Here is a 10,583-nt window from a genome sequence, read left to right on the forward strand (position 1 = left end):
GTACAATTTAAAACATGTAGTCTTATATTGTTCTTTTGAAGTAGGTATATGGTTCCTGTAAGATCTTTGTTACCTTGCTAGCTGAAAAGAAACTTGCTATTTTACCTGTTCCCTGTCTATTAAAAATGAGGTAAGCGGAAGGCCCGGGCTACCCTCAGCCATGTTGCTCTGTGGTAGTGATACCAGTTATAATCATGATGGTGGTTTGCTGTAGTTCTGTAGAAAGGCACAGCATCGCAATCCAGAGACCAAATAATGAGAGCAGGGAACTGACGGGAAATCATTAATTGGCCTCCCACTGCTGTCAGAAGCACTGGGAGAAAGCCTTGTAAGAGACACAGGACTTTCCAGAGAGAGCACAGGTACTGCAAATATATTCATTCTTAACTCCCTCCTGTTTCCTGTTGTAATGTGACACAGCAAGGGAGGATGCCCAAGAAAACCACTTAAACCTATTGCAGGGAGCAAAACACTAAAAATCTCGTATTTAAAAAGGACTAGAAAATCCACAGAATGTATTTCCCTCTCAAGGGATCCTAATCCCGACTTAATAGTTCATATATTTATAGCAGAGAGTTTGCATTTAGAGTATTTTTGAGTGTCCAGTCAAAATTTACAGTTTCATTTATCTTATGTAGGTAATTACTATTTTGATTTATTTTTATGCAATCTTGAGATCAAGAATTTCCTACCATCTTACGAAGAAAATAAATTACTTCATTAACAGAAATCAGCTTTTTCTGATAACTAGCTGGTGTTTTGCCCAGTGAGATTTATCATATTCTATGTTCTGTAAGCCTAATGCCCACCTCAAGACTTCACCTGCTCCCCACAGGGACAAGTGTGGCTGAGGGCATTTACTATCGGGGATTGGCTTGGCTGTTCCTATCATGTTTTATTCTTGGTGACTAAATCCTGCTCTGTAAAATATAAGCCAAAATCTTTCTCTTTCCCTCTTTTTCTCCCTCCCTCCCTCTCTTTCTTTCTTTCTTTTCTTGATGCAGAGAAAGGTTAATTGACACAGTTGGGGGTTGGGGGGTGGGAAAGAGACTCACAAGTTATTTGCGGATAAATTTTTTATCTGCAGAAAAACAAAGTAAGAAAACAGAGTGACAAAGATGTTCACATTTTGTGCATTTCTTTGGTCACTTTTTAGCATTTGGTTGAATTACTCTTCACTTATGATTTTTGTGTGGACCTCCCGGCTCTTCACCCGCAGCTTGTTGACCTGGGACTCAGCAATGTCAGCCCGTTCCTCAGCCTCCTCTAGCTCGTGCTGGAGCTTACGGAATTTGGAGAGGTTGATGTTGGATTGTTCCTCCTGAGAATGGAGATGCATTTAGGAGGGAAAAGAGTTCAGAATTTCTAGTTTCTTAGGTCAGTTGGTCTCAAATTTCTTTTTACTTAAAAATGCTTCACTCTAGTAAACCTTAAAAAAAAAAAACTAGAGAAACGCTCTTGAATTTTTTCTTTTTTTGTATTAATTCCTCTCATGCTTCTTGAACTCATGGATAACAAGGAGGGACAGGTGACATTTGCTACCAAATTCCTAAAAGTTCTTCTTTTTAACATATAAACATCTTAGAGCTACTACTAAATATGTCAGCTTTCCAACCTCTTTTTTTTTCCCAGAGTTTGGTGAATGAACCAAACCTTCTTAAAAAACAACAACAACAACAACAAAAACCTTCTAAGAAAACCTATATTATATCAAGCTAATAACCTTGAATATAAATTATTGCCTCTTGAGTATTGGAGTGTAAATTATCGCCACTTAATACAATTTAGAAATGAAACAAAATTTGTTTCCAAGAATAGTCTTCAGTAGTCTCTGATGATGTTTGAACAGATAAGCAGTGAATTTGGGAAGGGCGGTTTGGGTTTAGTCTTTAGTAATTGTCCTTTTTTAATCGTTGACAACTATTCAAAATATGGCATTCAAATTTAGAAATTAATAGAACTTAGAATTACTAAATAATAGAGCGTGAATAAAACCTCAGATCTTCCTGTTACAGATGAGGGAAGTAGGGGCTAGAGACACGTTAAGTCTCTCTCTCTCTCTCATTCGGCCCCCCTACCCCCTGCTTCCCACCCCAGACCTTAGAGGTTAGCAGAATAATGAAAACCACTAATGAACAGAGGAACTAATCTGTGATGAGTAGGTATATATATCCATACTTACATACTTAGAAAATTGGTATTTATTGTTTCAAATAAATCATAGGCTGGGGAAATGAGATAAGGTAGAGTACCAAGAATCTATTGGTCTGAACAAGACCAAGACTGTCTGAGCTCCAGACTTAACTGTTTACTTGTCACCTTCACTTATGTATATGATGGTATTTCAAACAGTGTTTCCAGAACAGAAATGCTTTTTCTTTATTGCCTTGTGAATCTGTTCCTCCCTTAGTTCCCCATTGTAGTCCTTGTTGCACCATCCAACTGGTTGCTCAAACCATGAACTTGATGAAGTACCCTTGATTTCATTTCTGTCACCTTCCCAGGGCAACCTATTAGCACATCCTATAGTTTCTCCCTCCAGAATGTATCTTCAATCTCTCTACTCTTCTCTATCTGCTCCACTGTTGCCCTCAGGCAAGCCATGGGCCCATTCTAAAAGCCTCCTAGAATGTTGCCCTGTAATCTACCTGTGTTATTGGACAATCTGTTCTCTACAAAGTAGCCAGAATATTCTTTTTAAAAAGTATAAATCAGGGCCATGACTGAGCAGTTTAGAACCTCCTGTGGCTTTCTAGTGTCCCATTGTACTTAGAATGTGATCTAGACTTCTTACCAAGGACTAGAAGACCATGTGATCTGCCTCCTCTCTCGCTCCTCAGCCCCCTCTCCACTGCTCTCTCTCTGTTGCTTTCTGCTCCTTGAATGAGACTCTTGTCCACTCAAAAGCATTGTGTTGCTCTTCCCCTTCCCTGGAACAGTTTTCCCTGGCTCATCAAGTGGTTGGTTTCTTCTCCTTCTTCAGAACGTTGTTGACCCTTTTCCTTTGATCCTTCCTCATTGTACCCTCCTTTCCTTTCCTTTCATCCCTGTAACTAAGCTGGCTTGGCTGGGTGGGGGGTGCGGATTGCATGGTCACTCCAAGGGGTTCAGGACTCACCGCTTCCTCAGCTTGTCTCTTGTAAGCTTTCACCTTCGCTTGCAGTTTATCTACCAGATCTTGGAGTCTGAGCACATTCTTGCGGTCTTCCTCAGTCTGAAATAATATTTTGAAGAGTGAGTCTCTTGAAAGTACAAATACCATCAACATTTTGTTGTACATTAGCTTTTTGAGCCCTTGCAGAGTAGGGTGAAAACCTAGACAGGCCTTTTCCTTACCTGGTAAGTGAGTTCCTTCACTCGCCTCTCATGTTTGCGTAGACTCTTGACAGTTTCAACGTTGTGCTTCTGTTCACTTTCAACTTCTCCTTCAAGTTCACGGACCTGCCAGAAGGTAGGTATTTTAAAAGGTATTTACTGTGATCCATTCACTCAGTGGATTTCTCCTTCTTCAAATGACCTGCAGTGCTTCTTTTACTCTGCTTTATATGTAGTTTTATGCCCTAGTCTAGTTGTGTCCTTAAAAGCTCTTGGGCAGCAAAGAACATTTCTCATTCGTCTCTGTATGCCCCCAGTCATCCAGCAGTACGAGGTACTCAAACTTGTGCACTGGATTGGAATGAGGTGGGAAATACGATGATCAGAAGACCCACCCTGGCCTCCAGTTTCTGGATCTGCTTCTTCCCACCCTTCAGGGCCAGCTGCTCAGCCTCGTCCAGACGATGTTGCAGGTCCTTCACTGTCTGCTCCAGGTTCTTCTTCATGCGCTCCAGGTGGGCACTGGTGTCCTGCTCCTTCTTCAGCTCCTCGGCCATCATGGCTGCCTGATGAGTAGTAAAACAAAACCAGTTGAGAGAGCTGAGCTAGCACATCAGGATTCAAGTTTGACCAGGACCGTGTTGCCCTCTGCTCACATCAGTGATGGCCTTCTTGGCCTTCTCCTCTGCGTTGCGGGCTTCCTGGACAGTGTCCTCCATCTCTCCCTGGATCTGGGAAATGTCTGTTTCCAGTTTCTTCTTGGTGTTGATCAGACTGGTGTTCTGGTTGAAATATCAAATTTAGAAATAGTTAATACATGAGAGCAAAATTAAGATGCCAGATTTTTTTTATTATGTTATGTTAATCACCATACATTACATCATTAGTTTTTGATGTAGTGTTCCATGATTCATTATTTGCATATAACACCCAGTGCTCCATGCAAGATGCCAGATTTTTAATGAACTCACAAACTAGTTAATTAAGTAATTAGTATTCCTCCTTGTTCCATAAATTATCTGAGATGATAATATGTTTTTAATGTGACTGGATGTCACAGTATAGATATTGTTAACCCATAAATATTAAATGTTTTAAATTTCATCCTCCATAAAACACTATGAATGCATTTTTAGGTAATGCCAAGATATGAGCAGGAATTTCATTTTCATTCCTTTGTATTTTTCACTATTGTGTTATACTCACCTGGGTGTGCAGGAGCTGGACGCGCTCACTGGCGTCCAGGAGCTCCTGTTCTGCGATTTTCCTGCTTCTCTCCGTCTGCTCCAGAGTAGCCCTCAGCTCCTCGATCTCAGCCTGCAGCAGGTTGGCTCTGCGCTCCACCATGGCCAGCTGTTCCTTCAGGTCCTCCTGGCCCCGGAGAGCGTCATCCAGGTGGATCTGGGTGTCCTGTGGAATGAACGATCATTGAGACACCTCGTTCTCAGGGCTGCAGTCACCCCAGCCACTTCGGGGCCGTCTTTTGAACCCACTGACTTTGAGGATGCCTTGGGTGTTCCTGTAGTTCCTCAGGGCCTCTGCGGCCATGCGGTTGGCATGGTTCAGCTGGATTTCCATCTCATTGAGGTCTCCTTCCATCTTCTTCTTGAGCCTGATGGCATCATTCCTGCTCCTGATTTCAGCATCCAGGGTGCTCTGCATTGACTCCACGACCCTGATGTGGTTTCTCTTCAGCTGGTCAATTTCCTCATCCTTCTCAGCAATTTTCCTGTCGACCTCAGACTTGACCTGGTTCAACTCCAGCTGGATGCGCAGGATCTTTCCCTCTTCATGTTCAAGAGATGCCTTTAATGACAGCAAGGGGTGACATTAGCAGGGAATGGAAGTTTATAGTATTATAGAAATAGGAATCAGTTCTTGCTTTTGTGCTGCCATAACACATTTTTATTCCATTGTTCTGGAAATTTCTCCAATGTGTTGTTGATTTTATATATGTCTGTCTCCCCAGCTAGATAGTGCTCTTGACGGCAGGGACCTTAACTTATTCATCTTTGTTTTTTTCAGTGTCTAGCACAGTTCCTGATGTACAGGTGTGTTAGTTGCACATATAGTCAATTCTCCATCCTCATACTAAGTACACAGAGTCAGAATTACTTTTCTTTTCTCTTAATTCAAGAATTTCCTCAATTCTTGCATGCAGTGGACTCTTAATTCCTCTTGTAATTGTTTTAGAATGTACAGTAAAATGTTTACCTCTGCCTCCTCTAAAGCAGCCTGAAGTTCAGACTTCTCTTGTTCCACTTGTTTCTTTATCTTTTCCAGTTCATGGATACGTTTCCCTCCTTCTGCAATCTGCTCAGTGAGATCAGAAATCTCCTCTGTTGGTGAGCAAAAATATAAAAATTTGTTCAGTGACGGGAAACATTTTTTCAGATCTTTTGTTAAAGGTGAGATGTACTCACGTTGCAAATTCTTATTTTCCCGCTTGAAGGTTTCAAGTTGGTCTAAAGATTCCTCATAAGCATTCTTAATCTTGAACAGCTCTGTGCTAAGGGAGCGGGACTCCTTTTGGGAAGCTTCAAGTTCAGTATGAGTTTCTTCATACTTCTGTTTCCATTCTGCCAGGATCTGAGGGGCAAAGAATGGTCCAAATAAAGTTGATGGGATGGACACCATCTATCCCGGAACGTGTTGGAGTTAAGATGATCAGGGACTGACAAATCGTATGAATGAGAAGAGTAGAAACCACAGGCATTATGCCCCTCCACTGCTTACCGTGGAGCAGGAGCTACTGAGAACAGCCCTCGGGTAGTTTGAAGACTGCACACTGAAGGTAGCAGGCTGGCTTTCATCCTGTGTTGAGTACTGAGGCAGAGGCCACTACACGAGTTACCTTGTCGAAGTTCCTCTGCTTCTTGTCCAGGGCGGCGCAGGCCGCGTTGGTTCTCTCCACGTCAATCATGAGGTCCTCCACCTCATTCTGGAGCCGCTGCTTTGTCTTTTCAAGGGAAGCACATTTGGCGTTCACAGCTTCTACGTGCTCCTCAGCATCCTGTAGACGTTGAGCCAGCTTCTTTCTAAAAAGTGAAATAAGAACAAGAGAAGTGAATGGCCATCAGCAGAACTGGATGCTTCAAAGTAGGTACAAAAGAGTGATTTCTACAGCCAGACCCCTAATACTTTGCTTTTCCAGCTTGTTTTGTAGGCCCAGTTCTGTGCTAGCTCATTCCCACTCTCCGATGAATTAAATACTGAAAACAGTCTAAATTTCAACATCGCCATACTTCATCCTCAGGTTTTAAGGTCATCTGTGATCAGCCCAAGCCAACATTTTACCCATCAAAGTGGCTGGTTTACTCCTCCTCTATAGAATAGTAATATCTGCCTTGAATTACTGTTGTTTATGTCTTGTCTCTACTGAATTTTCATCTCCAGAGGGTAGAGTGTATATCTTGTTCCTCTTTGTTTCTTGTAGGCTGTCGCACATATTAAGTGCTCAAATGTTTGATGAATTGAATTCAAATGAATGAATTCAACCCAAATCAAATATCCTTGATTTTGGCCAATCATGTCCCTTATTTTTCCTGGCTTTTCAGTAATCATTTAATAAAAATAAACTTTTCCAAATCAGTATCAGTTTTGCTTTGTGACCTCCACTCAGAGGCTCTTCTAAGGTATCCACCCACCATGATTACAACCAAATGGTTGTACATGAGTCACAAGATAAACAACTAGATCTCTCCTGAAACTTCCTGTTGAATGAGTAGGTTTCTTCCTGTCCAGATTCTCCATCTTTACAGTTCCATCTTGAACCTTTGATTGCATTGAATATTTGGTCCTTTGTGAAAAGATGTGATTCCTTTCTTATTGCAGAATTTATGTTTTCTTTTTAGTCTTTAACAATATATGTATTTGCTCCCTCACGAATAGCCATGTTTTAGTTCTCAGAAGGAGGAGCTATGTTCTGAAGCCCAGTTATTTTTCCTTTACACACCTAACACCTTGGACTGACTTTCCCAGTAGTGGCTGAGAGGGAGGAGAGACACAAGGAAGTACAGTAACACTTACTCTGTCTACACCTTTATAGATAGAATGATGTCAAAAGTCCCCCTTTTTAAAAGTAGTCCTTCAGCTTCCTCTTGCCTTAGTTGCTTTTTCCGCCCTCTAGCTTAATTTCTTTTCCTGCACTGCCTAGAATGTTTGTCTTGCTTTGGCTTATGTTCATGCATGTTTTTTCCTTGGTTTTTCAAATTTGTTTTGGGAGCAATGGACATTTTCCCATACAGTGCTTATGGCAGATGTGCTTTGTTAGAAGAGATATTTCCATTTCAGCTAAGTCTAGGACATACTTGGCCTCCTCCAGCTCCTCCGTGCGCTGGATGGCATCCGTCTCGTATTTGGTCCTCCACTGGGCCACCTCGCTGTTGGCCTTGGACATTGCCCTCTGCAGCTCAGCCTTGCCCTCCTGCTCCTCCTCATACTGTTCCCGCAGCAGGTCACAGTCGTGGCGGGCTGATTGCAGGGCATGGGCCAGAGCACTCTTGGCCTGAGAACATAGAGATCAGAGACTTAATTTGATATCTTTAAAGTGACATTTAGTCCCTAGGCTCCTATAGGCCATCAGAAGAAAATCTGTAGAAGTAAGCGGAACACAACCTCAAAAATAAGGACAGTGACAAGTAGGGCTTACCTTTATTTCCTCCTCAAGCTGCCTTTTCAGTTCCTCTATCTGTTGTGTGAATGCTTGTTTGCCCCTTGAGAGCTGAGAAACTAATGAGTCCTTTTCATCTAGCTGGCGTGAATATTCACCTGTTAAGACCAAGATGGAGAAAACTCAACCTCACTTTGGAAATCAGAGCTCTGGATTAAAAACTGAGCAGGGAAAGGGAGCTGAGTTTGAAACATGTTGGCGTAAGTATGGATTACAGCAAGCCACCAAACTCCAGTTCTGATTATGTAAAAATGAGAAGTATGGAAAGCTTGGAGGCTGATTACATACTTATGGGCAGCACAAAATATTTTAGAAGATATTTAAGATTATTTATCACAGTAGAAATTGGTCAAGAAGCATGTAACAAGAAGCATGTAACAAGAGATGTTAGTATTTTTTTATTATGTTATGTTAATCACCATAGATTACATCATTAGTTTTTGATGTAGTTTTGGTGTAGTTTTGATGTAGTTAATCACCATAGAGTACATCATTAGTTTTTGATGTTTTGATGAAACATGATTCATTGTTTGCGTATAACACCCAGTGCTCCATTCAATATGTGTCCTCTTTAATACCCATCACCAGGCTAACCCATGCCCTCCCCCAGAACCCTCAGTTTGTTTCTCAGAGTCCATAGTCTAAGAGATGTTAGTATTTAATAAGAATCACAACTTTCTTTTTTTTCCATACCACTAAGTTATAGAAGGAACTTAGATTCTGAGTCTACAAGGAGCATTTGATTCTTTGAGAATACAGTTTTTTTTTCATGAAGTGTACTAACTACCTGTACAATAATAAAAGCCTGACTTTGAACTTTGTCCTAGAAAGAACAATATTTCAATGAATATGAAAGAGTAAAGTGGTTCTCCAACCACTTTGATCTGCGTATTACTTTAATGGTCCAGATGACCCATAAAATAATTTCCATCTTGTTACCTCTCACTTGAGAGGTGGAACTTTGGTAAAAAGTTGGATGGATTGACTAGGGGACAGAGGAAATGCAGAGACTCTCCAAAAAATTCTACAAACATCACTTAAGGCTCCTGGGCTGGTTGTAGCACTGAATATTTCTCTGCATGACTGTGCTAGCTAGCAGCATTTGGCCAGACTTCAGGAAGAAGAGTGGAGTAAGTATTCCTGGACGGTCACTTCATCACTGTCATAGTCTGTCATCTTTAAAATGTGGATTATATTACACAGACTGTTGAGAGTAATAAAGTAATAAATAACTTGTGCAAGCATTTTGAAAAGTGCAAATACTGTGAAACTGCAGTTTTAATTTGGTAACTTGATGGAAGTCAAATGTGCTTTATTTAAAATGTGTAAAAACAAAAGAACCTGGATCTCTTTAATGAAAGTCACAACTATAACAAAAAAGAAAGCAATCCATGCCAGTGGTCAGTGATATGTTCATAGTGGTGGTGACGGGTGCCTCTCAGGGGGGTATATATGTGTTCTCAATAAGTCAGTGCAGAGTTTTTCAGCAAATTAAGCATCCAAGGGAAATTTGTCATTCCAGGTCAACACTGGTAAATGGCCCACCTGATTCTGTCTGCAGACGCGCTCTCTGAGCCGTCAGGTCGTTGATCAGCCGCTGCTGCTCCTCTTCCTTTGTCTTAAGTTCGCTCACCTGATCTTCTAGAGTACGACACATCTTTTCAAGGTTCCCCTGCATTCAAAAAGTAGTAGAAGGCATCTCAAGCAAGCATTTGGACCACAGGAATTTTCCATAATCCGAGCATTCCATAGGGGCTGGGGCACTTACTTATTTTGAGAGTATAATATCTTTACAAACAAAAACTCAGAGGCCTAAGATTATGAAGGAAAGAGTAAAAAATTACATAGTCCAAACATGCTACCAGTAAACTGCTTTGTGAATACAAGTCTTTACTCAGCTGGCTTCTCTTTGATAGGAGAATAATGATACTTGATTCAATTCTTGGCGATTTTTTTGAGAAGCAAATTATGTATTTGTGCTTAAGGGAGAAATCAGAAGCCTCATCAAGGTGAGGTGTTTTTAAGATCCCAAAATATATAGTTGAATCGTATTTCTTATTTGGAAGAGCTTAACTTTCCACTCTATATGTTCTTTGGGTGTGGCTGTTCTCACAACCAAGAGCCAGTGCTTCCCCCATCACACCTGAGTGCCTGTCTCCTGCTTGCACTGTCTGTAGTCTCCTTGTGCCAGTTACTAAGGATTCTTGAGCGGCTCACTCACACCTGTCTCACAGAAATCTCTTTAAGACTTAAACCATGATTGTACCTTGGCTTTGGAGACCGTCTCCATGTTGCTGGTGAGGTCATCGATCTCCATCTTCATCTCGCTCTTCTCCTTCTCCAGCTTCTGCTTGACCCTCTGCAAGTTGTCTATCTGCTCCCCGAGCTCGGCCACGCTGTCTGCATGCTTCTTCCTCAGGGTGGCCGCCGTGGCTTCGTGCTGTAGGGTGGCCTCCTCCAGGTCCCTGCGCATTTTCTGGAACTCAGCCTCGCGCTTCTTGTTCATCTCGATCTGGGCGGAGGTGGCCCCACCGGCTTCCTCCAGGCGTTCGCTGATCTCTTCCAGTTCCCGGGAGAGGTCAGAGCGCTGCTTCTC

The 10,583-nt window shown here is 41.8% G+C and overlaps 1 protein-coding gene across 1 annotated transcript in view; it reads right to left on the minus strand.

The window, feature by feature from the left end:
• Nucleotides 1–1,066: 1,066 nt before the first annotated feature.
• The window catches only part of LOC117999905 (myosin-1-like), a 19,205-nt gene continuing 9,688 nt past the window's right edge, over nucleotides 1,067–10,583 (minus strand). Inside the window, exons 12-25 of the mRNA XM_034989306.1 lie at nucleotides 10,254–10,580; nucleotides 9,533–9,659; nucleotides 7,967–8,085; nucleotides 7,626–7,822; nucleotides 6,170–6,353; nucleotides 5,739–5,904; nucleotides 5,530–5,654; nucleotides 4,813–5,121; nucleotides 4,522–4,725; nucleotides 3,972–4,097; nucleotides 3,711–3,881; nucleotides 3,337–3,441; nucleotides 3,119–3,214; nucleotides 1,067–1,321 (exon numbers count right to left, since the gene is read on the minus strand). Coding sequence (XP_034845197.1) covers nucleotides 1,169–1,321; nucleotides 3,119–3,214; nucleotides 3,337–3,441; nucleotides 3,711–3,881; nucleotides 3,972–4,097; nucleotides 4,522–4,725; nucleotides 4,813–5,121; nucleotides 5,530–5,654; nucleotides 5,739–5,904; nucleotides 6,170–6,353; nucleotides 7,626–7,822; nucleotides 7,967–8,085; nucleotides 9,533–9,659; nucleotides 10,254–10,580 — 2,409 coding nt within the window. The 3' untranslated portion in view covers nucleotides 1,067–1,168. The remainder of the gene's footprint in view (nucleotides 1,322–3,118; nucleotides 3,215–3,336; nucleotides 3,442–3,710; nucleotides 3,882–3,971; nucleotides 4,098–4,521; nucleotides 4,726–4,812; nucleotides 5,122–5,529; nucleotides 5,655–5,738; nucleotides 5,905–6,169; nucleotides 6,354–7,625; nucleotides 7,823–7,966; nucleotides 8,086–9,532; nucleotides 9,660–10,253; nucleotides 10,581–10,583) is intronic.

This window comes from Mirounga leonina, unplaced genomic scaffold, assembly GCF_011800145.1.
Source record: "Mirounga leonina isolate KUSES-001 unplaced genomic scaffold, KU_Mleo_1.0 Mir_488, whole genome shotgun sequence".
Taxonomy (NCBI): domain Eukaryota; kingdom Metazoa; phylum Chordata; class Mammalia; order Carnivora; family Phocidae; genus Mirounga; species Mirounga leonina.